General features: G+C 48.1%; 1 protein-coding gene and 1 long non-coding RNA gene across 2 annotated transcripts; both read left to right on the forward strand.

The window, feature by feature from the left end:
* The first annotated feature begins 193 nt into the window (after positions 1–193).
* Positions 194–14,088, forward strand: LOC135291225 (serine/threonine-protein kinase PAK 3-like). The gene is made up of 13 exons (XM_064405255.1): positions 194–268; positions 1,140–1,271; positions 4,092–4,226; positions 4,504–4,836; positions 5,248–5,512; positions 7,340–7,403; positions 8,087–8,135; positions 8,902–9,014; positions 9,565–9,682; positions 10,368–10,467; positions 10,924–11,120; positions 12,459–12,596; positions 13,942–14,088. Exons 1-13 carry the CDS (start codon positions 194–196, stop codon positions 14,017–14,019), a joined length of 1,797 nt encoding a protein of 598 aa, XP_064261325.1. The 3' UTR covers positions 14,020–14,088.
* Positions 14,089–17,249: 3,161 nt separating this feature from the next.
* On the forward strand, positions 17,250–26,290 carry LOC135290705 (uncharacterized). Its single transcript, XR_010353488.1, has 3 exons — positions 17,250–18,414; positions 20,191–20,322; positions 25,263–26,290. It is a non-coding gene; the product is annotated as an uncharacterized LOC135290705 (long non-coding RNA).
* The last annotated feature ends 346 nt before the right edge of the window (positions 26,291–26,636 follow it).

Genomic DNA, 26,636 nt, shown 5'->3' on the forward strand with positions numbered 1-26,636 from the left:
TGTGAAGACTTCTGGTGAGGCAAAAGGCAGAAGGGGCGAGTTCCTGGGGATGTGTTTTGTGTGGTAGTCTTCAGCTTTGGAAAGGGCATTGGAGCCTGGAGTGGGGGTGAAGCTGCAAGTCCTTGAGTGCTGTCTTGTGTTGCTCAGAGCAGGAAGGAGATGTTGAAACCGAGGATGCAGTGTTTGAAGTCAGATGGGCAACATTGTGTCTAGGGAGCTGCGTGGGCCAAAAGGAGCCAGGGCTTCCGCCGGTCCAGAGCAGCGGCAGGTGAGGCAGCGTGTGGGCAGGCGGCCAAGAAGGCCAAGGGCAGGGTGGGCTGTGTCAGCAGCAGAGGGGCAGCAGGAGCAGGGCAGTGAGCGTCGACCTGTGCTGGGCAGCGCTGCGGCCGCAGCTGCAGCGAGTGCTGTGTGCAGTTGTGAGCCCCTGTGAAGCAGCAAGTCCTTGAGGGGCTGGAGCGTGTGCCCAGAAGGAGACGGGAGCCGGGCAAGGGTGTGGAGCACAAGGCCAGTGAGGAGGCGCTGAGGGAGCTTGAGCCTGGACAACGGGAGGCTGGTGAGGGATCTTCAGGCAGACTTGCATAGATGCCCAGGTGACAGCGCTCAGCACAAAGGGCTGTTGCCCTGCCAAACCTGCCCTCAGTGCATGCCAGTGCTTTAGGCACTGGAGTAGCTGACACTTCCATCCTGGGGCTTGTAGGTGATTTGGTATGCTAAGAGGAGGAGCCCCGTTCTTTTTCTCTTTTACCAGCCAGCAAAGGGGCTTCTGCACAACATTTCCTGCCCTCTTCCAGCTCTGGATGGGATTGTGATCCACTTGCAGTTTTCCCTGTCTGCAGCAGCAAGAGCAAAGGCGTTGCTGGCTCTTTCCTGCTTGTCCATTTCAGAGCGTGCAAGAAAGAAAAGCTCCATTCTGCTGAGACAACGTTGCTTGCTGCTAGCAGCCAAGGAGGAATATCCAATTCGTAGCCATATAGTGTTCTGTTGAATTGGCCCAATTTAATCGGGTTGGAGAGACTTGGAATCCCATTGCTAGCAGAGTTGATGAGTTCTCCTTAGAAGTTGTGGTTGTCGATGCCAGGAGAAACGAGGTTTGTAATGCTAGGTAACGGGCTGTCCTTCATGCTTCCTTCTTGCCACAGGTGACAAAAGCAACAGCCGTCTCTCCCCTGGCTCCCTCTGCTCCTGGAGAAGAAGACAAAGAGGAGCAAAGGAAGCAGGACAGCCGCAAGCGTCAATCTGTGGTCCCAGCACAGCCTGATCATCCCAAGAGAGTAAGTGCCAGTTGTGGGTGCTGCTGTCCTTAGTGCAAGGCAGAGGTGCAAGTTTGTGAGCAGGCAGCACTTGCTGTTGCAGGCCGAGGAGGCGGAGTGCTGGAGTCCTGCAGGACGTAGCCATTTCCTGCAGGCAGTGCCAGCTGGAAATTGGCCTTTGCCCTGTCCTGTTGAGGCACCGAAGAGCTGGGGGCTCCGGGTGACCTTTTGGCTGCCTGGCTCAGTGAAGCTCTGTCTCTGGGCTTCTGCAGTGCTTTGGCCAAGGGCACACGTGGCAGTGCTGGAGGTCCCAGGGCTTTGATGGTTTTTGTTTCTCCCTAGTAGAAAGGCGTGTTTATCTTGTGGAAGGGTTCTGCAGTTTTCTTGAGGAGTTCTTCACTCGTACAGACTCTTTTGGCCCAGCTGTCTTTTGCCTTTTGAGAAGCTGCAAGGAGATGACTGTGCTGCCCGTGAAGCCTTGGGGGGCCTTTCCTGTCCCCTGTGGCCAAGGAAAGAAACCGTGTAGTTGTGAAGACTTCTGGTGAGGCAAAAGGCAGAAGGGGCGAGTTCCTGGGGATGTGTTTTGCGTGGTAGTCTTCAGCTTTGGAAAGGGCATTGGAGCCTGGAGTGGGGGTGAAGCTGCAAGTCCTTGAGTGCTGTCTTGTGTTGCTCAGAGCAGGAAGGAGATGTTGAAACCGAGGATGCAGTGTTTGAAGTCAGATGGGCAACTTTGTGTCTAGGGAGCTGCGTGGGCCAAAAGGAGCCAGGGCTTCTGCCGGTCCAGAGCAGCGGCAGGTGAGGCAGCGTGTGGGCAGGCGGCCAAGAAGGCCAAGGGCATGGTGGGCTGTGTCAGCAGCAGAGGGGCAGCAGGTGCAGGGCAGTGAGCGCCGGCCTGTGCTGGGCAGCGCTGCGGCCGCAGCTGCAGCGAGTGCTGTGTGCAGTTGTGGGCCCCTGTGAAGCAGCAAGTCCTTGAGGGGCTGGAGCGTGTGTCCAGAAGGAGACGGGAGCCGGGCAAGGGTGTGGAGCACAAGGCCAGTGAGGAGGCGCTGAGGGAGATTTATTCTGGGGTATGTGGTTTTCAGTTCGGATCTTCAGCATCCAAATATTTTATCCCCTTTTGGAAGTGACTTTTTCTCCTTTTTTTATTTTTTTGCTCTCCCTGAAATTTGAGCGTTTTGAATTTTCTTTTTCTGTGAACTAAGGTGCTTAATCTCATTATTTGCTGTTCTTTTGTAGTACTAGGACTGGGTCTTCTATAATTCTAATTTCCAAGTTGGAAACTTTGAAGAATACTTATTTTTGCCTGAGAAGATAGGATTCAGTGCAGGGTCCTTGTTGCAGAAGATGCTGTTGTGGTTCCGGGCCAGTCAGTATGGCATTACGAAACTGAGGTTATCAGTGCCTGTGCCTTTTTGCATCTCATGCAATCAGTGTCTTTTGTGTTTGGGAATTGAGCAGGTTATCAATGTCTTTGCATTCCAGCTGGTCCTGAGAGAGGAGCTGGGAGGGGCTGGGCTTTATGTCTTATTACATCCTCTTTAGAATTGTCAATTCCTTCGAGTCCAAGAGAAGAACTTGCTCAGCACAGATGTACAAAGAGTGCAGTTCGCAGTGCAATGTTCTGGATCAGATAACTTTCCATAAGGACCTACATGCTCCAGATTCCCCAAGAGTGTGATTTATTGAAGCAACAGACCAGCAATCTCATGATTGCTGCTGACCAGGGCACTGGCTACCAAGTGTTGATGTGTGCAACAACAGATAGGACAGTAAAGAGAGATTATAGTAGTGAGATCTATCTATCTATCTATCTATCTATCTATCTATCTATCTATCTATCTATCTATCCATCCATCTATCTATCTATAACATTTAAATAATTTAACCTTCCCATCTCTTGTCCAAGAATGTTGGAGTTAAAAAGCTCACCTAAAGTAACCCTTTTGGGAGAGGATTAGTGACATGTTCTGTCGACTGATTCTCAGCAGGCAGAGATGGTTCCCCCTCCAGATATGGAGTTTTTTCCCCTCAGAGCTGTTTTTCTCCTCTGACCTGTTCTGGCCTGAAGTTCCCACTTAATTCTTCAAATTTCTGCCTGTCCTAGAGAGGTGGAACAATTCCATGGTTCAGTGGTGTTTGGTGACTCTGCTCATACATGCATTACATGACACATGCTTTCCTTCACTGGCATCCCCAGGGGTGTGTAAGTGCATTCATTAATGGGGCCTTATGAGAGTCTCTGTTACTGCTGGTCAGAATTCTCAGCTGACAAAAGAGGGAGAAGAAACACCTTGGTCTTCTTCCATATACTGAGGTGGCCATAGAGGCTCTGTGACGTTCGTCAGAGGATCTTTGCATGCATCCTTATCTCCTGAATGACCAGGATTTCTAACAAGAGTTAGAAAGATGTCTGAAAGGCAGGAATGCTGGTGCAGGCCTGAGGATAATGTTAACTGTAGAAGTGTCTCTCCCAAGGGGTGAGCTCAGCCAGGAGGCCACCTGCAGAGCCAGGATGGAGCTGTGGGACAGGGCCGGGTGTCAGTCACTACTGAAAGACAAAGAGGACATGGCAGAAGCAGAGGGAGGCCCTCACCAGAGCCTTGAGAAATGCCACACATTCCCTGTCAGCTGCCTGACAGGCTGTTGGAGCTTCAGTGCCAGATGGCCCCTGATTGTAGTGCCAGGGTCACTTTGGAATCTGTGCCTCCCCTCGGGCAGAGAATGACCCAAGAGAGCAGCAGCACAGAATTTTGGGAATGTGTGAGCCCATCAGCCTTTGAGTCTTGGCTCACAAATGTTGTATGGCAAGTTGAAACACATCTTCTCTTGCTTTTTGTGCAGGTCCTTGTAAAGAATGAGCAGGAACAGACGGCTTTATCAGAGATGCCATGCCAAGCTCAGGGAGAGCTGTTCCCAGCCCGAGAGCAGGAAGAGCAGCTCAGGCAGCAGGTGGAAGAGCCACAGCAGAATGGCCAGGTAAGCCTGACTGGCCAGGTGACAGAGGGAAGGGCAGGAAGAGGGGCATAAAACAGAGCTCTTGGGCCTGAGGAGGCCAGGAGTCCCACAAGCACTGAAAGCACAGAGCTTTGGAATCTGCAGAGATCAGCACTGGGACAGGAGGGTTACATTGGAAGCAGAGGTGGGTAGGGAAGCAGAAAGAAGTGGCTGAATAGATGTGCTTTTGAGGCTGCCAGAGGAAAAGGCTGAGCCTGAAGGCAGCTCCCAGTCACTTGCTGTGCATTTGTATGTACAGGACATTAAGGCAGAGCCACAAGCAGAGCTGCCCGAAGTTCAGAGTGCCATCATGGCAGTGAAGAGGAGGAACAAAGAAGACATGAGAAGAATTCAAGAGGAGACAAATCTCTATCACCACAGGAGCGATCAACAAAACCAGGTAAGTGAGAGAGTGGAAGCCACTCCACTCATGAAACTTCCTGTCTATTGTCTCCAGACCATCGAGGAAGAGGTGCAGGAAGAGCTGCAGAAAACTGAAGCTAGGATCAAGGTTTTGGAGAAGAGGCAGGAGGAAGAAATGAAAATCATCAGAGAGAAAGTTAATTCCCTCCCTCAGGCTCTACAAAAGCAAGTGAGTGAAGGAGGGACAGCCAGTGCAGTCACCAAACTGGTGCTTTCTGCCCTTCTTGCCTTTCTACTGCAGAGCAGCAGGGAGTGGGGCCGTGCCTCTGAGTGCCATCCTGCTCTAGTGTGTATCACAGTCACTCTGAAGGTCATTTCCTGCTGTGCTGAATCTCAGCTGCTGCCCTGGAAAGTGGGACTTATTCTTTGGCCTTTTGGCCAGCAGTCATCCAAATTGATTCCTGCTGGCCTGTTCCTGCTCTCTTTCTTGAGATGTTTTATAGTGAAACACGGTGACCCAGACTGAAACAAGTTTCTGTATCCCTTGTAAATCAGTTCCTTCCCTTTCCTCACAGTCGATGACCCTGAGCTGACAGGGACAAACTGTAGTCTCTGACTGCTTTGTTCTGTTTCACTTGAGGTGGAAGTGTTGCTATCTCACCTGGCAGCCTGTGAAGACTTCCGGCAAACAACTGGCAATGAAGGGCCCCAAGGCTGGCGTGAGGCACAGGCACTGTCCCCACCAGAAGTGCTAGAGGTTCAGCACATGGGCTCTGGCAGTAAACCTGCAGCTGCTGCAGCATTACCCCCAGGAACCCATTCCGTCAAACCTGGGAACTCAATCTTGGGCAGTTCCTTCATGTCTTTAACACAGAAGATTGAGAAGGGGTACCTGGAGATGCTGGGTATGTCTGGTGTATTTCTTGTCTGAGGGACAGTGTACTCTGTGCAGGCGTCAGCACAGCTGTACCAAATGCTTCTCCTGACTTTGGTGTCCCACTGGGGACATTCAGGACTCCCCAGAGGAAGTGCTGTGCTCCGAGGCAGCGAGAGAGCACTCTGGGTGTTCCTGCTGCCTCTGAGGGCAGCTTAGACTGGTTTGGCTTTGCCTGAGCTTCCCTCTCTGCTAAAGGCTGAAGCAGGGATTATTTGTGAACCAGCAGAAAGCTTTGAGCTAACAAATCATCTGGAAAAGTCCTGTGTGCTAGTGGCCAAACTGAACTGAATTTTTAGCTTCCTAAATTCTCCTTAGACTCCTGACTTCCAACCAGTCATCAGAGCAAAAAAACTTCACAGAAATTCACTGGTTTTGGAGTTTTGTCTTTTTGGTTGGGGAATTTTTTTTTGGGGGGGGGAGTGTTTTCATGTTGTTTATTTTTTGTTGGGGTTTTTTTGTCTGTTTTTTGCCGTTGTGGGGTTTTTTGTTTTGTTTTGTCTTTTTTTGTTGTTGGTTTGTAGGGTATTTTTGGTGGAGTTGGTTTTTCTCCATCCTGAAGGAGGCCTTCTGCTCCACATCTTACTGATGTCATTTTTATGACCATTACTGTTACCACTACTACATCTGCATTTTATTTTCATGAGAATGCTATAATTTTGTCAATAAGAGAATGCTGTATTTTTTGTCAATAAAATCTACTCTGAAAGAACATCACGTTACAGACAAACAGAGAGCAGGAGGTGTTTTCCATGTGCCCCCGAAGAAAAAACAGATACTTTTATGACAACCTTTATTTAATATTCTGGTTTTGTGCTTATAAAGATGTGTCCAAGACACACATCCGAGTGGCGAGATCAGATAAAACTGTACTGCAGCCATTTCTCAGGAGAGAGCCTCCAGCCCACCTATGGTATATTCCTCAGATCCATGGCACTTTTTCATACCTGTTTCCCACCCTTTCCCATGACGCTTAGAATCCTACCCATTGGCCCAAGCCCTGCTCCGATCAGTCACTCGAAAACACATCAAGTCCTTTGTGATTCTGCAGCACAACCTAATCAATCTGCTTCTTGCCCATAACAGCTGCCAGTGCTGTGCTCTCAGATAAGACCTGGTGGGGCTGAGAGCAGAGCCCAGTGGATTTTGGGTCTGCCATCACCTGTTGGGACAAGAAGAGCATTGATCTGCACCTCGCTGTGTCTGATCTCAAAGCCCATCCTGTTGTGTCCTGAATGGGGGCAACAGCTTGTACGGGGCTCAGGCTGCCTGTGGCTTCTTCCCACTGCTTGTCAGTGCTCCTGCTTGGGCTTTGCCAGCCTTGTTGTGGTAGCTGTCCTGTCCCTAAGGGCTGGTGGGACCACAGAGGCTGGAGCCTTCCTTAGCTGGGTGAGGGGCATATTTGAGCTCAGCCTGCTCACAAATGGTGAGGGTCCTGATGCTGAAAGCCCCGTCAGGATTGGTTATAGCTTGAGCTGCTGTGGTTTACAAACAGAAAGGCATTCTTCTGGCAAACTGCTGAAAGGGGGAGAAGATGTCTTCCTCTCCTGGGAATGCATCTCCCTGTGCTTTGTTTTCCTGTCAAGAGAACTCTTCAAAGGAGTGGACAAAATCAGTCTCTGTGCCAGCCATCTGCACTGCAGGGCTGCCTGTCCTGTTGCTGTTGTGGGGTTGTTGTTATTGTTACCCAGCTGACCACAAAGGACTCAGAGCCCCAGACAGTGGGGCTGCCTTTTGTATCTCCTGGAAGCTGGCATCTCTGCTTTAAAGTGAGCATCTTGCACTTTGTTTCCCTCAGGGAGAATGGTGACCATGGGAAATCCCACGATTAAATACACTGAACTGGAACACATTGGCAGCGGGTGAGTCCAACCGCAGTTACTTCTGCACAGCCACGGGCCAGGAGTTTTTCTGGTGGAATGTCTATCCAGCATGAAGTCAGGCCAGCTGCAAACATGTTCAGACCCTGGGGATAGATTGTCCCATCTCTCAGTGCTAGTCAGAATTTGTGAGAGTGCTCAGAAGGCTTTGTCAGCATCTCCATGCTGCTGAGGTCTTGCCTGCATCAAGGAACTGGACCTGGAAGATTTCCTTGTCTTGCAAGTGTGGGACAGCTCTGTGTTAATTTTTTTAGCATTTTGTATGTCTCAAAATCATACTGACACACTAATGAACAAAGAAGAATCTTGCTTGCCTGAAAGAGCAACCTACCCTCTATCAAAGCTGTCAGGTAACAGTTCTCAGGAACATTCCTTTCCTATGGTTTGCGGAAGGGAATACTCTGTGGTTAGGATAGGAACCACACAGTTTAGAAACTGAAGCCCAAGATGAAAGAACAAACTCCCTTTAGAAGTTGAACCCCAGTGCTTCAGGAACAGGTCCAGTGCCCATGCACTTGAGAGGAAAATGTATCATCTGCCTTCTGGCAGAGCCCTCCTGCATCCTGCAGGTTTTAGCACTTAACATCAGAGATCTCCTTTGTGGGCTGGCTTTCACTCCAAGAGCTAAACAGCTTCTCTTTTCTCTGCTTCTGTTTTGTTTCTAGATCTTTTGGAAATGTGGTTAGAGCAGTGGACAATGCCACAGGGGGAGAGGTAAATGTCAACAGCCCCCACAGAGTCTGCTGCACTCGAGGACTTTCCCCTCTGCTGTGAGCTGGGGCTGGAGCTTTGGGTAGAGCTGTGCTGAAAAGGCACAAGAAGTACAGACTGGTGCCAGCCTGCAAAATACATTTGGGGCTTTGTCCTTGTCAGCTGCCAGAAGGAAGGCACGGAGGGCAGCGGTTCCTTTCAGAGAAGGACGCGCCCCCTCGCTCTCCATTGCTAAAACAAAGGTGGTGCCTTAGAGCACCTCACTGCCCTTTGCGGCTACAGCTTCGGAGTCCTGAATTCTCATTTCTGGCTGCCAGCAAATACATCTAAAAGTTCCTGGTAATTCCGTAGCCACCTGCAGTGCTGCACTTGGGAACTGCACGTAGGGAGAGATCTGCAAGGTGTCCCTAAAACCCTAAGCCCTGCCCATAGCCCAGGATGTACCCACAGATTACTTCTTCTGGATTACTTCTTCTGAATCCCACACAAAGCAGCAGAGAGTGTGGTCAGATCTTTGTGGCTGATAGTTGACACACCACTGTTACCAAGTGGACAAGGCAAAACATCAGTGGCCCCATGTGTGCTGAAACTGCCCCCCAAGGGAGCAGAGAAGTGGGCTGTTGGAATGTCAGTTCCTAATTACTGCAGTGCCTAATCACAAGGCAGTTTGGCACAGCTCAGCTGTGTCATTGCAAAATCACTGGCTCCATGTCTGTTGTGGTCTTGTGCCACCAACTTTTCAAGTTACTGATTTTCAATGTCATTTTAGGTGGCCATAAAGAAAATAAATATTCAAGAAATGAAGAGGAAGCAACTAACCTTTCATGAAATCATGATCATGAAGAGGCATAGGAGTCCCAGTGTTGTGAATTATTTAGACAGGTGAGAGGTCATTCATCTTCAGTGGATGAGAAGAGAGTGCATCTGGTCTACATGAGTCTTCTCTGGCACATGTAGTTTGGAAATTATTCAAAAAATTTTCAAAAGCTGGATCAGCTGTATGTTACTAAGTCAATACCCCCGAAGTTCACTGCCTCCACAGTTTGTTGAGATTGATTTTTTAAAGTTTCTGAAATGATGATGAACCGTCCTAAAGTGGATTTCCCTTAGATCCTTGCCCCTCTTTGCCATTGCTATGCATGCCAGGAAGATCAGGTGCTTATTTCCAGAAGCACCATGCCTGACAGGTTTTTTATCTGGGCTGTTACTAAACTGAAATTTCGCTTGCTGGCCATCTAAGCCATCTCCTTTTTCACAGCTGTGCCTTTCTCCTTGAGACTGCACAGACTGCAAACAATGCACAGCCTAGAGGGAATGTCTATTCCTTTGATTCTCTCCTAGTCACAAAGGGACTTGGAAACAAGAAACCTGGAAGGAAAATATCAACATAGCCATGCATGTTTATCCTCATGCCCTGGTTTCCTTCTTTCAGCTACCTCCTGGGTGAGCAACTCTGGCTGGTTATGGAGTACATGGACGGAGGCGCCCTGTGTGATGTCATCAGCAAGTGCTACCTGTCTGAAGAGGAGATGGCAGCCATCAGTCGGGAGGTCAGCAATCCCATCTATGCAGCTGAGGGCTTGGGCAGGATTGTCTGGGAAACAGGGGCTCAGAACAGGAGAGGTTTCATGTGCCAAGCTTTGTTTGTGTGTTGCTGCTATGCTATGGGCAAGTAGAAGCATCTCAAGTGAAATGCCTGCCAGTGCTCCTGCACTCACTGAACTCAGTTCTTGTACTCTTATCTCCTGCTGTTGTGTTCTCGCTCTGCCTCTTGTATTTGCTCTTCTCCATCTTGCTTCTCTAAACTTATGCCTGTCTTCACTGCATTCCTTGCCTGTAAAAGCAAAGGTGCTGGTGGCAGGATTTGAAAGGAACAGCAAAGGAAAAGAGAGAGACTCGTTTCTCTCAGTCCTCAGCTAAAAAGGATAGGAGTGTAGCCAAAGCACTGTTTGCTTCTGAGCACATCCCCTGCAGCAGCAGTCATCCTGGCTGGTTTGCAGGGGACAGTCTACAACAGCAGGTGCTGTTGCTCTTTCAAAAGCTGACATGCCTTTGGTTAGAAAGGTCCTACTCTGGAAGTGTTACAGCAGCAAGCTCTTCCTCTCAGTGGCACTGTCTTCTGCCATTATTCCCCATTCCCCTGAACAGAGAGTCTTTTTGATTCCTTGTGTCCTTTCTTTTGTGATGAAATCACATCACTTAGTTTTGCCCTCCTGTTTCTGTTTCCTCTCTCAGTGCCTGCAAGGACTGGATTTTCTTCACTCCAACCACGTGATCCACCGAGATGTGAAGAGCAGCAACATCCTTCTCAGAACCGATGGCTCTGTCAAGCTGGGTCAGTATATTCTTGGTCAGGTGCAGCATTCCAAGGATGTGGGTGTGGGGCTGCTTGGAGTGACTGCCAGCTCCCCAGAAATGGTGCTGGTGGCAGTGCAGGGACACCTGCAGTGAGCTGGTGACATGGCTGCAACATGTACAGAGGCATGACAAGGAACCACAAGCAGTCAAGAGTGGTGTTGCTCTGTGTGTGTCCCTTCCAGAGGGAGGGAGCTACAGGTCTAAAGTTTCCAATGAACAGCACCCACTGTTGGGGGTAGTGTAAAAAATGTGGGGATTTTTAATGTCACCAATGCCATATTTCCTTGGCTAAAGACCTGAGAAAACAGAGCAGAGACAGTTGTCCAGGAGATACAAAACAGCACATTCTCAAACTTCTACTGGGGAATTCTTTTGCTTGCTTTCCTAATTGCACAGAATTAAAATAAAAACAGTTATTTTGCTTTCTCCTCAGCTGATTTTGGCCTCTCTACTGAGTTCACTCCTGAGCAGAGTGGAGGGTGCTGGGTAGCTGGGACTCCTTGGTGGATGGCACCTGAAGTGGTGACAGGTCAACCATATGGCCCCAAAGTGGACATATGGTCTTTTGGAATTGTGGGATTTGAAATGGTAGATGGAGAACCCCCTTACTGGAACCAAAGTCCTGCCTTGGTAAGGAGCAAATACTCACTGATCCTGCTGTCTTTCTCAACTGTCCCATGTTCTGTGTGCCATTGGACAAAATCCCATTGCCATCTGCTGGAACTACTTCCAGCACAGTGCCTTCCAAAAAATGTCCCTGCAACACATCAGCATCTGCTGTAGCTTTGGTTGCATCAGTGGGGGAACTCAAGCCTTACCACATGCAAACAGTCTCCATTCTCAGGCAACTCTTGCCTTTGTGTAATAAGTGGTTCCAGTTCTTTTGTCTGAGTAGATGGCCCCAATAACAGGAAGCAAGCATCTTAGAACTGCTGCTATCCTTCCAGAAAGGAAGGAAGGAAACCCAAACCCATGAAACTTTCTAAAACTGTGGTTTTTAGATAGGAACCTAACCCACTGTGCAGTTTCTTCTCACTGGGAAGCTTGTCTGAAACCTGGGCAGGAGGGTGTAGAGGCCACAGAGTCTCTTCTGCTTCTTGTGCAGTGCTGCTGAAACACCCAGTGACCATGTTTGTCTCATAGCCCAAGCCACGTTCTCCACATCACCAAGGCCAGAGCCTGGTGATGTGGCGAGTCTGCCAAAACCTCCCGTTTGTTTCCTGGCACTTTCTGGGATGGGCCTACCATTAATGCATTGACTTGAGTATCCAAATGAGCAGAGGGTGAACATAGGGATGGCACCTCTCCTTCTTTTGGCTATGAAAAGTTTTTCTTTTGCTGCATAAAGGAAGCTGAAATTTTCAGACAGCTGAGAGACAGAGCTGCAGGTGGCTCCTGTGTGCCCAGACAGGCATTTTTATCCCAATACATTTGTGCTGGCATCTTAATGTGTCTGTGTGGAATATGAGATTGTAGATGTCAGTTTCCTTACCTGGGGATTAACTGATGGATTTCCTTTATTTTCTTCCAATTACCATTGTTTTCAAGAACAAAGCAAAAAGCTTGATGAGTTTTGTTCCATGGCAGCTGTGCTTAATGGACCAACAAGCACTGCAGAGATGCCTTTCATGTACTAATCCTTTGAATTAGGTGGTATAGCAAAGTTCGCCTTCCAAAAAGCCTTCTAAGCTGGTGTGAATCCTCAGAGAAGCAAACATGCTTTTATTGATGTAGTTCCCACTGAGTAGGTCAGTCAATGAAATCAGCTGCCAAGGCAAGATCTATGGGATGTTGGAAAAGCTGTGGCTGCATTGGGGTTTGGGTTTTTTGTTGGTGAAGGAAAGTCATCTCTGGGTCTCTGCCAGGACAGTAACTGCCACTGAAGAACAGGGGTTAACAATGGAATCTGGGAGAGCAGTTAGAGATGTGAAACCAGCAGATGGAGCCTCGTGTTTCCTTTTTCTCCAGGTTAAACACCTGATAGCCTCAATAGGGACCCCACAGCTGCGGCAGCCCAACCTGTTTTCACTTTGTCTGCGTGACTTCCTGAGCTGCTGCCTGCAGACAGATGAGGCACGGCGCTGGTCTGCCAAGGATCTCCTGCAGGTAAAATGCAAAGGGGCTGCAGGTGAAACAGGGTGCAAGGGATGGGCTCCTCCTCTCAAGTCCAAGGCATCAGATGAGTCCCCTTCCTCCTCACCTCCTCTCTTGGTGCTCTTCAAATGAAAACGGTGAGGAGTCCTAGACTGGGCTGGGCTGGCAGGGCCCTGTAAAGGTGCAAGTGTCCTGCAATGAGCAGGGACATCTTTAAAGAGATCAGGTTGCTCAGAGCCCTTTGCTACCTGACCTGGAATGGTTCCATGGATGGGGCACCTACAAGCTCTTGGGGCAACCCTTGCCATGAGTAAACTGTTTCTGCCATCTACCTACTCTGATTAGATTCCCTGTGTCTTTAAAAATATTTGCCCACATCCTATTGTAACTGGCCCTGTTCAAAAAGGTATCCCCCACTTTCTTGAAAGCCACGCTGAAGTCTTGGAAAGTGGCAATAAGTGGCTCCCTGGGGCCTGTTTTTAACACAACTGAATAACTCCACCTCTCTCTGTTTTTCCTGAGAGGACAGGTACTTTGTCCTCTGCCTGTTTCTGTTGCCCTTTTTTGTAATTTGGTGGTGTGTTCTGTGTTATCTAATGGCAAAAGAATTGTAGTAGAGCAATGCAGGGTACAGAGACATGAAAAGATGGTGCAGGAACCCAAGGAAGCCAGGCCTGGCTGAGTGGGCAGAGATTTGGCTGTGGGCAGGAGGGGCTGTGGGGGGCTCACTGTGAGCCTCTGAGGGGCCCTGGTTTGTGCCTCCACCCCACCCTTAGAGGTTTCTGGCACGCAAACAGGGAGAGCTGAGAGGGACTTGTCCCAGCCCCATCTGCTGCCTGGCACGCTCAAGCAGACAGGAACTGGCCCAGGGTTACTGCCAGGTTGTGTGGCAGAGAGGGAAGTGCAGCACCCAGTGCCACTGGGCTGTTCCTGCTGGGAAGGAAGGTGCCATCCAGCACAGGAGGGGCAGGGCATGGAAAGGTAGACACTGCTCTGTCTCCCTGTGGGAATCAGCACAGTGCCTGTCCTTCAGAGGCAGGCACCTATGTGAGTCATTGCAGTTTCCTGAAAGGAGGAAACCCCAGTGACAGAAAGCACTATTTCTAGAGCACTGGCAGGGCAAAAATCCCAGCAAGATGAAGACATCACAATAAACAGATGAGTGGGACTCTGGACCACGTTTGCTTGTGATGGCAAGGTCCTGCACATGATGACTGAGGAACAGATGGTGCCATCGTTCTGCCTTCTGAGTCTTTCTAGGAACTAGAGGAATCCTCACGGAGCCTGTGAAGCACTAACCGTGGAAAGTCATGGTTCACTGTTCTTTGTTTTTTTGGTTTTTTTTTCCTGTGGACAGCATCCATTTGTAGTATCAGCCAAGCCAACATCCATCCTGGCACCACTTATTGTCTCAGTGAAGAAGAAGAGGAAGTAGGAGACGAGAAGGTAACAATTATGTCCAGGATGTTAGGACTGGAATTAAATAAAGTTTCTGAAACATCAACTCATTTGGAAGACTCCCCTCCTTCTGACCCCTTCAGAAAACTCAACATTTCCTTCTTGTTTTTTATTGGTGCTAAGACACACTTATGGCTTCTTTTGTATGGTTTGTAAGGGGGGAAGGATCTTCGTTCATCCTCTCCAGACCACACTGCCTTTGCAATGTGACCCACTGGCCCCTTTTTGCCCAGCTGTGGTATTTCTAGTGGAGGCAGAAAGGGCAATGGCATTTGCAGGAAAAAACAAAGGAGTGGGACAGCCAAGACATCCAGTGCAGATCCGGGCCTGCAGCTGTGACTCGAGAACATTTGGGTTCCTGCCACTAGGATTTGTATCCCCAAGTGCAATCTCTTTGGCGGAAGGAGAGCCTTGCTCAAGTGAGAAAGCAGAAGGATCAGAGAGGAGGCTCTGAAAGGTCTCCTCTGGTGCAGAGCTGCCAGCGAGTGTGAGGTGAGAGCAGAGGCCTGGCAGAGCCCGGAGCAGCCTGAGCCTGGGCAGAGGCAGGCTGGAAGGAGGCCCTGGGAGCTGCAAGAGGCAGCAGCCAGGCCCTGGGTGCCTCTTCCTGGCAGCGGGCGAATCCTCCGCTCTCAGAGCCCAGGTGGCAGCTGGCTGCTCCCGAGGGGAAGCGTAGCCGTGCTGGGCACAGCCCAGACTGGAGGCATTGGCCGTCTGGAGTCTGCCCAGGAGCAGAGAAAGGCCAGGGGCAGCCGAGGGCCGGTGGCCTGGCTGAGGATTCCTACTCTTCTGCCGGCTGCCCTGTGACTCCTGGCAAAGGGCAGCAGTGTGTGCAGCACTCTGGGCACCGCGCAGGGAGCCGGGCTGCTGGGCAGGCTGGAGCACAGGGCAGCGTCCTTCAGGCACGGCGCTTCTGCCAGGGCAACCCAGGCCAGCCTGAGGCACTGACAGCTTGGCAGCTCACATCTGCAGGAGCCAGAGCCTCCCACAGCTCTGCCAGGAAGCACCTGCAGCCTGGAGTTCTGCCCTGAGCCACAGCAAAGGTGTGAAATGCAGAGTGTTTTGAGAAATATTCAGGGCCACCAGGCCAGCCTGCTTTGTGCTCTCTGGCACACAGCAAGTGCTGTGCAATGCCGCTCTGAGCTGCTGGGAGAGAGGGAATCGGGGATGTGCCTGAGGGTTGTACTTGAGTAGTGTACTGATTTGGAAGAGAGCAGAATAATTTGAGTAGGCAATCTGTCTTTTCCTGATTAATTTCTGAAAGAAAGTCACCATGTGTTGCCCACAGATAAGGGTATTAGAAAAGAAAGGTCCTATAAAATCAGGCCTTGCGCTGCATAATTACCAACTGGTCTTTTATAGGTTCTATGTGCAGCTAGCTAACTTCCCATGTGAAAAATCACAAGAATGAGTGCAGTTAGCACAGCAAGATATTTTGGTAGGCAAAGTGCATGTGCAATAAACAAGAAATGTGTCCCATGAGAGTCCACAAAGGAAAAATGTAAACACCTGAGTAAAAGTGAGAGTCTTAGCATGTACACACAAAAACACTTTCTAAGCAATGAATGGTGTGGCAAGAATGTACCAGCCAGTTGGCGTTGAACACGAGGCCTGTAAATATGGTATAAGAATTTGTTATATGAATAAAGAATTGGCCTTCCCTGCATGAAGAAACGGAGTCCCAGCTGCTTTAGTGACACAGCAATGTGACTTCACTCAGCAAGAGCACTTGCAGGGTGTATTAATGAAATGTTTGTGTTTGGTTCCCAGAAAAGAAAGGAGAGGCGTTAAGTGTAACAAATAGGGCTTAGTCTTGTGAATTCCTTTAGCTTTAAGAGGCACTGCTGAACCCTGTATTCCCCCATTGCAATGATTAATGTGTGCAAGTGTCTATCTTAACCTTGAGAATAAAAAGAGTGGTCCCGCTAAGAAGGCAGCTGGAATGCATGCAAAGGAAAGAATGTGTTCTTAGAAGGCTCTTGACCACCAAAGGAGAATTTGAGGAATGGGTATTTCCCAAACCACTGTGTCAGTAACCAGAGTTGTATCTGAGGTGTTGCCATATTTGAACCATGTTTGAGCAGGTTGACAAGACAATGAAGAAAAGTGTATTGTTTAAAGGGGGGAACTTGACCCTTGAAAGAGAAACAATGTACTGGTCAGTGGGTGGGCAGTTCAGCTTGGAAAGGGGAACAATGCATCATGGAGCCCTTGTTGGCAGGAAGTCATGGAGTATGGTGAGCCATGGTGGCCCCATCTCACATGCTGGCCATGAGTAAGCTGATGCTGTAACTGGGAAAATTCCACTCTGAGCAGGAGATAGACAGCCTGGTTCTGGGGTGGAGGGGTGAGAAGGATGAGATGCACGCCGTTTTGATCCAGGGGATGTCCTGGAAGTGCACTGCCTACCTGCGCCTCCTACCAAGCACCATGCTCCTGTTCCCTCTCCCGCTCAGCAGATTTTTGGGAATCCAGGGGGTGGTATGTATTATTTGCTACTGCAAATGGAATGAATTTGCTTTGCCAGCCCAGTTGTGTCTTAGGTTCTTTTGTGCATGGGTCTCCTCCTGAACCTGTGGCAACGACCACCAGGGACCTACAGGACACTCCTACTCTGATGTCAATAAATTCTGAGAAGAGGTTTAAATATGTCAAATAATTTGGGGTAATGTTTACCCTGTGGGTTTCAGCAAAGTATTGACTATGTCTTAGTTCCACGGGTACAAACTAGTAGGTGAGATTGCTGAGTGTGCATGTGTTAGGGAAGTGATTCCCTACACACCCAGCACTGAAATACAGTTTTGCCTCCTTTCTAACCCTAAGCTGGCAGAAAGGATCAGGCCCTGCATGGTAACCTTTCATTTTGGCAAATTCTGTTAGCAGTGAAGAAAGGTCCAAATGAAACCTCTTCCAGCTGTTTCCCTCTGGTTTCTCTTTTTAGGCTCCAGAGCTCTTTGCTGCAGGTGTGCTGAGTGTGTGCAGAGCAGAGGAGCCCCACAGAGCCCTTGGTTTCCCACAAGTTGTCCTGCTTTGTTCCCAGGTGTGCCCAGCTCTGGCAGGAGGAAGAGCCCGCAGCGCAGAGGGCACCATGCCCTGCCCAGCCGGGGCTCCCTGGCACAGAGCAGCAGCAGCGCCAGCACCGTTCAGCCCCTCCTGCCTTGCCTTCTCCTGGCACACAGAAGCCTCTGGAAATCAGCACCTCCAGTCACGTTCCCAGCTTGGAGCAGCTGCTGCTGCTGGGCAGATGCTGCCAGTGTGACTGCTTCCAAAAAGGACTAAAGGCAGAGATGTACATGCACAGGAGCCCTGGGCATGTCCGAAAACGTGCAAATATGTGGGGAGATTTTTAGCAATTATTTCAGCTGTTCTGCCAACAGTGGCTTCTCTCCTGGCTCTGTGTGTTACAGATGAGTAATGTAATGGTTGGCTCTCACAATTAAGAGGTAGATGTTATGTCGATGTAAAAATGTAAAGTGATGTTACTCTTAATATATCCTTCCATATTCCTCTTCCCCCTTGTAATAACCTTAGTATTCAAGGCATTTGGGGAGGACTGGCTTGTGACCAGGAGGCGAGGTGTAAAACACCTGACCTCCAATTGAGATGTAAGAAAATAATCTCCAGCAATGGCCAGCCGAGAAAGACTTGACTGACCAAACTTTTGGAGGGGCTAAGGGTATCGAAGGCAGAGTATCTCTTTTGTAGATGAGGATGTGGCTGCAAGCCACACAGACCGCCAGTGCTGAAATTTTTTCCTTGTTAATTCCTTTGTTAAGGTTTAATAAACCTTTAAAATTTTAAAAGTGAGCATCATTTCTCACATGTGCGATGCTGTGGGCATCTTGATCTGGTTTCCTTTGCTTGGGTCCCATCTGAGTGCTCAGTTGGGGTACAGGCTGTAGGTGCTTGGAGCACTCTTGGAGTTGCTCTTGGATCCCTTGAACAACAGGGTTTGGCCCAGGGGGGGAATTTGTGCTGTTTTGTGACAGAGGAGAACTTCCCAGGCTATTTTGTGTTTGTTATAGGGAAGGTTGGTTATTGCTTTGCATAAAGTCACAGACCAACATGGAGCGTTTGCTTTGTGATGTCAGGGCATGGTTGCCACGTCATAGTGGTGACATGAGAAGGTTGCCTTGGTGCACGGAAGGCCTCAGTGTCAGAGCAGTCCTAGGGCTTGCTCAGAGCAGGAGCATCCTGCGTGTTGAGGCATTTGTCAGTGGGCAGCCGCACACTGACAGGAGCCTTGTTTGTTCTAGTGTTGGAGCACAGCGTGCAAACTTGCACAGCAGTGCTACAATGATTCAGCAGCTTGCTGCTGCAGTGGTTAATGTTTATGGCGTTACTTATTTCGTCTATTTTCTGACTCACGTGGCACGTAAGTAGAGATTTCCCCACTACTTAGGTAAGAGTGTAAAGTAACCTGGCTTTTGTATGTCTTCCTGCTCCTTCTTAGTGACTGAGTCAATTTAGAAACAGAAAGAGCGTTAGGATGCCACTGGTTTAATAAAGTTCCTGTCAAGACGTTCAGCTAAAAAGGGGGTATCTGAAGCCACAGGGTCACATTGCAAGGGAACCTGCAGGGATTCTCTTCCCTCCACGGGAGAGCCTGTGGCAAGAGGGTCTGTCATTTCCTCAGTTTGCTGGGACAAGCAAGACAGCTTTGAAAATATAAACTGGGAGAACTTCTCAGAAGGCCTTCTAAAAACTCTGTTGTTCCCAGTTGCAGTTGTTCCCAGAATTCAGGGAAAGCTTCTTTCTTTCTAAATTTTGTCATGAAAGGATTTGATTGTCTAACTTGACCCTCTACCTAGTGCTAAAAGAGTGATTCCCTTTGCAATGAAGTGCAAACTCCAAACCAGTGAGTATCTCCTCCTGAACCCTGCAGCTGCTGCTGTGCTGTTTCACAATAGAACTGCCACAGCTCAGTAGAATTTTGGGGAACCTTTTCAGGGGAACTGTTTACAGCAAGTTAATGAGAATTAGTGCATGCAACTGATTTTTTTTTTAAAGTACCTGAAGGAGAGGATTTTAGAAGCTATTTTATGTGTTTACTAGAACAGAAGTCTTGAGTGTTAATGAAGAATTTGTATTTTCTTGATCATGTGTGTATTCTTTTGCTGGCTAAAGGGGTCGAAGTGTAGGAACAAGCAGGAATATTGTCCTGATCTCTTGGTGGCTGCATGAATGAAATATGTCTCCTGGAGGGATGTTGTAAAAGGGAAAATAATCTCTGTTTGGGTTGACCTCTTGTGTGGGATCCACCAGCTCAGGAACTTTTCTCACAGCATCTAGTTCATTTTCCCTGCCCACTACAGGTCACATAAAACATGTATTCAGCAGAGCTGATCCTGAGGTGAGTGAGAAAGGAAGATTTCATGTTCGTCCTATTTAAAAATTCTAGTGAGCTGTCACCTTGGCTAGTTGCAGTAGAATATAGAGGGCCAGAAAGGACGGCCAAAATAAAACCAGCCAGAAAAGCCCAAAGAAAATAATTCTCATGTCTTCGGGGAAAAAAAAAAAAAAAAGGAATAAGTGGATATTTCCTAATTTCAATCTCAGAGACCTGAAGAAGGAAAACTGAAGAATTTGCATAGATGCCCATATGGCAGCCTTCAGCACAAAGGGCTGTTGCCCTGCCAAACCTGCCGTCAGTGCATCCAAGTGCTTTAGGCACTGGAGCAGCTGCCACTTCCATCCTGGGGCTTGTAGGTGATTTGGTATGCTAAGAGGAGGAGCCCCGTTCTTTTTCTCTTTTACCAGCCAGCAAAGGGGCTTCTGCACAATATTTCCTGCCCTCTTCCAGCACTGGATGGGATTGTGATCCACTTGTAGTTTTCCCTGTCTGCAGCAGCAATAGCAAAGGCGTTGCTGGCTCTTTCCTGCTTGTCCATTTCAGAGCGTGCAAGAAAGAAAAGCTCCATTCTGCTGAGACAACGTTGCTTGCTGCTAGCAGCCAAGGAGGAATATCCAATTCGTAGCCATATAGTGTTCTGTTGAATTGGCCCAATTTAATCGGGTTGGAGAGACTTGGAATCCCATTGCTAGCAGAGTTGATGAGTTCTCCTTAGAAGCTGTGGTTGTCGATGCCAGGAGAAACGAGGTTTGTAATGCTAGGTAACGGGCTGTCCTTCATGCTTCCTTCTTGCCACAGGTGACCAGAGCAACAGCCGTCTCTCCCCTGGCTCCCTCTGCTCCTGGAGAAGAAGACAAAGAGGAGCAAAGGAAGCAGGACAGCCGCAAGCGTCAATCTGTGGTCCCAGCACAGCCTGATCATCCCAAGAGAGTAAGTGCCAGTTGTGGGTGCTGCTGTCCTTAGTGCAAGGCAGAGGTGCAAGTTTGTGAGCAGGCAGCACTTGCTGTTGCAGGCCGAGGAGGCGGAGTGCTGGAGTCCTGCAGGACGTAGCCATTTCCTGCAGGCGGTGCCAGCTGGAAATTGGCCTTTGCCCTGTCCTGTTGAGGCACAGAAGTGCTGGGGGCTCCGGGTGACCTTTTGGCTGCCTGGCTCAGTGAAGCTCTGTCTCTGGGCTTCTGCAGTGCTTTGGCCAAGGGCACACGTGGCAGTGCTGGAGGTCCCAGGGCTTTGATGGTTTTTGTTTCTGCCTAGTAGAAAGGTGTGTTTATCTTGTGGAAGGGTTCTGCAGTTTTCTTGAGGAGTTCTTCACTCGTACAGACTCTTTTGGCCCGGCTGTCTTTTGCCTTTTGAGAAGCTGCAAGGAGATGACTGTGCTGCCCGTGAAGCCGTGGGGGGCCATTCTTGTGCCGTGTGGCCAAGGAAAGAAACCGCGTAGTTGTGAAGCCTTCTGGTGAGGCAAAAGGCAGAAGGGGCGAGTTCCTGGGGATGTGTTTTGCGTGGTAGTCTTCAGCTTTGGAAAGGGCATTGGAGCCTGGAGTGGGGGTGAAGCTGCAAGTCCTTGAGTGCTGTCTTGTGTTGCTCAGAGCAGGAAGGAGATGTTGAAACCGAGGATGCAGTATTTGAAGTCAGATGGGCAACTTTGTGTCTAGGGAGCTGCGTGGGCCAAAAGGAGGCAGGGCTGCTGGTGGTGAAGAGCAGCGGCACGTGAGGCAGCGTGTGGGCAGGCGGCCAAGAAGGCCAAGGGCAGGGTGGGCTGTGTCAGCAGCAGAGGGGCAGCAGGAGCAGGGCAGTGAGCGCCGGCCTGTGCTGGGCAGCGCTGCGGCCGCAGCTGCAGTGAGTGCTGTGTGCAGTTGTGGGCCCCTGTGAAGCAGCAAGTCCTTGAGGGGCTGGAGCGTGTGCCCAGAAGGAGACGGGAGCTGGGCAAGGGTGTGGAGCACAAGGCCAGTGAGGAGGCACTGAAGGAACTTTAGGCTGGACAATGGGAGGTTTATGAGGGTACTTCAACTTTCCCTCAATGCATCCAAATGTTTTAATCACTTTTAGGTGTAACTTTTTCCTGGTTTTGTTTATTTCTTTTTTTTTTTGTTTGTTTTGCTTGGCATATATTTCTCCCATCTATGGCTCTTTTCCTCATTATTTCTTGCCCTTTTATAGTGGACCCTTCGTCCACCATTTGTGTGAGATTTCGAGAATTCTCTATGAATCCATTTCCTACCTCTCTCTCTTGTATGATAAAAAGTTTGATAATTTTGTCCATCATTTGTCACACACACAGAAGTGGCAATTGCCAGTTTGTCTGCTCTCACATTTTCTTCCACTAAAAATCCAGGAAGTGAAGAATGAACCCTGATGTGAGAAACAAAATATGGATTAGTTCTATATTGCAAAGTTGTACAAAGACATGAAAGCCAAAACTATAAATTATCATTACTAACATCCTTTAGAACTGATCCTTCTAATCTTTTAACCACATTAACAACATAAGCAGAATCTGTGATTAAATCAAAAGATTTTGGAAAGAGCTGAAAAGTCTGAACCACAGTGGCAAATTCAAAAATCTGAGGAGATCCTTCTACTACTTGAAAATCTGATTCCCCAGCCTTAGTTGTTTGGTTCAACCAAGTTACAACTGATCTGTGGCTTTTGCCAGATCTATCAGTGAAGAGAGTTATTGCATTTAAAGGTTCTTCACTTAACATAGGTTTCTCTCTAAAACTCAATTTTGCTTGCAATAATTTGTGAGCTGGGTAATGAACAGAACATCCACCTGGAAAATTTACCAATGCTTGTTGCAAATCATCAGAATTTTGCATTGCCCAATCAAGATAATCTTTTTTCAAAGGTAAGCAGATAACGGCAAATTCTTGACCTGCTAAACTTAACAGTCTTGTTCTGGCCTTAATTACAATTTGTGCCATCATCTCTAAAACAGTAAAAATAGTCTTTGGAAATCTGTAGGGAAGAAAAACCCATTGTATTATTAACAAAGGATCTCTCTCAGAAAAGTCCCCTTGAAAAATGAGACCCCAACATTGCATTTCTTTCTCCTAAAATTCAAAAAAATAATGGCTTTTCTGGAAAAGAGGGATGAGCTTGTCATCTTTGGAGAACGTCCATGACCTTGTGTAGGGCTGCACGAGCTTCAGGTGTTAGAGTTCTAGGAGAGCTGATGTCACAGCTTCCTCTCAGTAAATTGAAAAGTGGATCCAGTTCATTGTTGGTGATTCCCAAAAGAGGTTTGCCCAATTGATTTCTCCTAGAAGCTGTTGCAAACCTTGCAGGTTGCTGAAACTGGTCCAGAGCTGTATCTTCTGTGGTATAATTGTTTCTTCAGTCATCTTCCATCCCAGATACTTCCAGGGTGGAATTTCTTGAATTTTGGTTATAAGCATTTCAAGTCCAGCCTTTTGGATTTCAGTAACAACACTAGCATGGGTTTGCTCCACCTCCATCTGCATTGGTGCTGCGATGAGCAAATCATCCATGCAGTGTAGAATCATGGATTTTGGATGTTTCTGTCGAACTGGAGACAAAACTTGTGTGACAAAATATTGGCAAATTATAGGCAAGTTCTTCATTCCCTGAGGCAATGATTCCCACTGCCATCTCTGCATGGGATCTCTTTGATGGATGGCTGGAAATGAAAAGGCAAATCTTGAAGCATCATCAAGATGAAGTGGGATGTGGAAAAAACAGTCCTTTAAATCAGTGACAACAAGATCCCAGTGTTTTGGGATCATTGGTAAAGAAGGAAGTGCAGGCTGAAGAGGTCCTATGTCTTCAATCACTTCATTGATCTTCTTCAGTTCATGAAGCAACCTCCAGGAGTCCGATGTCTTCTTGTGGATGACAAACACTGGGGAATTCCAAGGGCTATTCATGGGTGTGATGTGACCTTCTTGTAATTGCTCCTTTACCAGTCTCTTAAGGATATTTAATTTTTTCTCTGTTAAAGGCCATTGATCAATCCATATAGGATGATCAGTTTTCCACTTCAGTTTTCAAGTGGCAGGTTACAACATGGTTTCCATCATAGGCCCACTTCCAGTTTTGATCCCCACCACGACAGGATGTCTCTTCGCCAGACAATGAGAGGCTTCTGAACAACAAAAGGACAAACTGTCGCTGTCTTTCCTTGAGGACCTGTAATGTTAATCATGGATGCACTTTGCAAACACACAGTAGCACCTCCAATCCCTGTGAGGGAACCTGCAGGAGCTACCAAATGCCAATTGCTGGGCCAAAACATGTGAGAAATTACAGTGACATCTGCACCAGTATCCGGCATTCCTGTAATGTAAATTGTTTTACCACGGTGAGTCAGGCTGCAAGTCAGTTTTGGTTGATTGTGGTCTAAATATTGCACCCAAAAGACCTCAGGACCTGAGGTATCAAATGGCACAGACATAACTGAATTCTCTTGAAAGTTGTTTTGCTTGGGTGTATTGATGGGTGAAAGAAATGCAATAACTATAGGTGGTTTTGATGAAATTACTATCGGAACATTAAATGCAAGAGCTAAAATTATTAGCTCTTTGTTACAATTTACTGGAAGAGACAACAGCTGGAAGGACTGAAAGTCTGAAAATTTTGTTGCTGGCCTTGCCTATAATCACAAGATCTTGTCTATGTTGAAAAACCCCAATAATTCCAGTAGGAATGCTTTCATAACAAAAATTAGGTAAAAGTTGTATCGATTTTGAGGAGGCCAGTTTGACCCTTGTACCTGAGGGTATTGAGCTGGGACCATTTGAGGAATGGTTGACTGATAGATAAGTGACTGAGGTACCAATACCATTTCACTGGGTAATTGGCTGTAAGGAGGTACCAGTACTTGTGTCGAGGCGCGGTGCTAATCCGCGCTCTTTTCTGAGTTTAACGACAAAGGTTTGCCATCGATGTCAAGTTGAGAATGACAGTGCTTAGCAAGATGCCTCCCTTTCTGACATTGATGGCAAATAGAAAGTTTTTAGGTTGGGTTGTTGTTGTAGGACAATCCCTTTCCATGTGTCCTGGTTTACTACAAGCAAAGCAGCAAGCCCTTTTATCAAAGTCCAACTATACAGTACCAACAGATTTTTCAAAAATGTTTGTTGGTGCTTCAAAGGCCTTTTCAAGCTTTTCCATTTCTTGTCCCAGATTTTCTCCCAAAACCTTTCCCAAATTATCTCCCATTTCTTTTCCCTAACTTCTCTTCTGCAATTCTGCAATTTGCTTTCCGAAAGCATTGACTTGCACATTAGCAATATGCTGTGGAGACGTGAGCTTACTGCAAGCTGTTAGCATCTGTGTTACAGTTGGAGGCTGACCAGGTAAAATTATAATAATTTTTTTACATTCTTTCTATAAGTTCTTTGATATTATGGTGAGAAAGAGTTTCGTATTGTGGATTTACATCATTACGACCATATCTTACAGGTAAGGCAAGGAATTGTTTATTTGAATCCAAATTTTTTCCTGAATTTTGAATGATATTAGACCAATTAGGTAGCTGAAATGGAAGGTTTACCTCTGATTTAGACAATGTTTTGTTATTCCTTTTCATACTCCTGCATCTGATACAGAATAATAGCTAGTGTTGTCACAGCACTCTGCTGTCCCAGGAACGTTGCCAAGAAGCTCCAAGTTCTTGGCACTAGTGTCGCCACAGCAACAAACTTTCCTGGGAGCCCTGCCAGGAAGGGCTGGGGCGGAGAGCTCTGAGTTCTTGGTGACAGGAAGAAAGCCAGAGCCTGCTAACTTGATTCACTAAATTTGATCTTTTTCTATTCATACAAATTGGGCTGCTCTTGAGCTGCAGATCCCGAATTTGTATTCGTGACACTTTCCAGTGGACTGTTACAGGTTCCACACTGTATTCTTGTCCACAGGGATACAGCAGCTGGAAAACTCTCACGTCCGAGCTGCGATCTCAGCATGCTTTTTCCCTCCCCAGCAGTGAATGAGACAGGCTTCAAGGCTTCTCAATGAACTGTCTGTATCTCCACAGCAACTTTCCTGAGCTCTCCCTCCTGCATCCCCATCCATCTCTCTGGGCAGAGCCATCCCTGCCCTGCTCAACCCCTGGCTGCCACCTGCTGCCTCTGTCCGCCCCCCTGCCCGCTCTCCCAAAGGCAGAGCCAAATCCAAAGCCCCCCCACCTGCTGTAATCTGAGGCTGGGGAGCCAAAAGCAGCGAAAATCCTGGAAGAGGCTTGGCAGAGGAATCTGTATGAAAAGAGTCCTCAGAGCTGCAAACTGTCTGCCTGAGCCTGATCCGAGGCGGTGACATCCTGGGAAGGGAAACAGTGGCAGGGATGACCCCCACAGCCCCTCGGCCAGGCAGAGCGGATCCAGAGCCCCCTCGGCAGAGCCCGCCTGCAGAACTTCAGAACAAGATCCAGACACATCTTGTTCAGAAGAGGAGCAGGGCACAGAAACAGCAGCTCCTGTTTTGCAATGTTTCCCCATACTCTCATCTGCTGGATCCGTTCTACTCCCAACCTCTCCAGAACATGACACCTGACCCCCCAAATTTTCGGAACGCAATTAAAATCCTAATTGCTTCCTGGGAATTCTGGTGGTGGATGATTTCATGGAGAATGGGAGGACATCCTGTTGAAGCACCAGTGACATAGGGAACCCTGGAAGAAACAGAGGACACGACCGAAATTGGAAGCTGATCTGATTCCCCCTTCCCAGGGTTTGGGATGCTGTCCACACTGCCTGGGGAAACCCCGAACACACCAGGAGAAGGGAAGGAACCCCAAACAAACCCTGAGATCTCCCAGAGGAGGATGAAGGCCCAGCACGACTCAGAATTAATGTGTCAGAACCAGGAGCTCTGTTTTGGTGTCTGAGAAAGTCTCTGTCATGGTCATTTTGTTCAAAGCTCTCCATTAAAGCTCTGGAGACAGGCATTTGTTTGACCAAAGTCTCTTCCTTTTTGCGAGAGACTAGACTGTAAATTTTCCATTTAATCTGGTCCCAGAAATCAAAGGTAAAAGCAGACTTCAAGTCCATATTTTGAGTATTTCCTTTTACCTGATTAAGAAATCTTTTAGTTCATGTTTTGAGATGTCTGAACGTCCTTTGTCCTGTAAAATTGTCTCAAGCCAGTAAAAGATGTCCCATTCAGTTTTAGAGAGATGGTTTCCCATCTCATTGCCCAGGAGCCCCTAAAGTTGCTACTTATTACTTACAAGGATGTCAGCTACAGAAAACAAAGGGGATGATCCATTCCTCCTTTTAACAGCCTGGGCCTCC

Source organism: Passer domesticus, chromosome Z, assembly GCF_036417665.1.
Source record: "Passer domesticus isolate bPasDom1 chromosome Z, bPasDom1.hap1, whole genome shotgun sequence".
NCBI classification, from domain to species: Eukaryota; Metazoa; Chordata; class Aves; order Passeriformes; family Passeridae; genus Passer; species Passer domesticus.

Bases quoted from the DNA above. Each gene is read 5' to 3' on its own strand.
- LOC135291225 (XM_064405255.1), top strand. From the start codon at position 194: ATGGGCAACATTGTGTCTAGGGAGCTGCGTGGGCCAAAAGGAGCCAGG. The intron at 5,513-7,339 runs GTATGTCTGGTG...TGTTTCCCTCAG, and splicing joins GGGGTACCTGGAGATGCTGG to GGAGAATGGTGACCATGGGA. The intron at 9,683-10,367 runs GTCAGCAATCCC...TTCCTCTCTCAG, and splicing joins TGGCAGCCATCAGTCGGGAG to TGCCTGCAAGGACTGGATTT.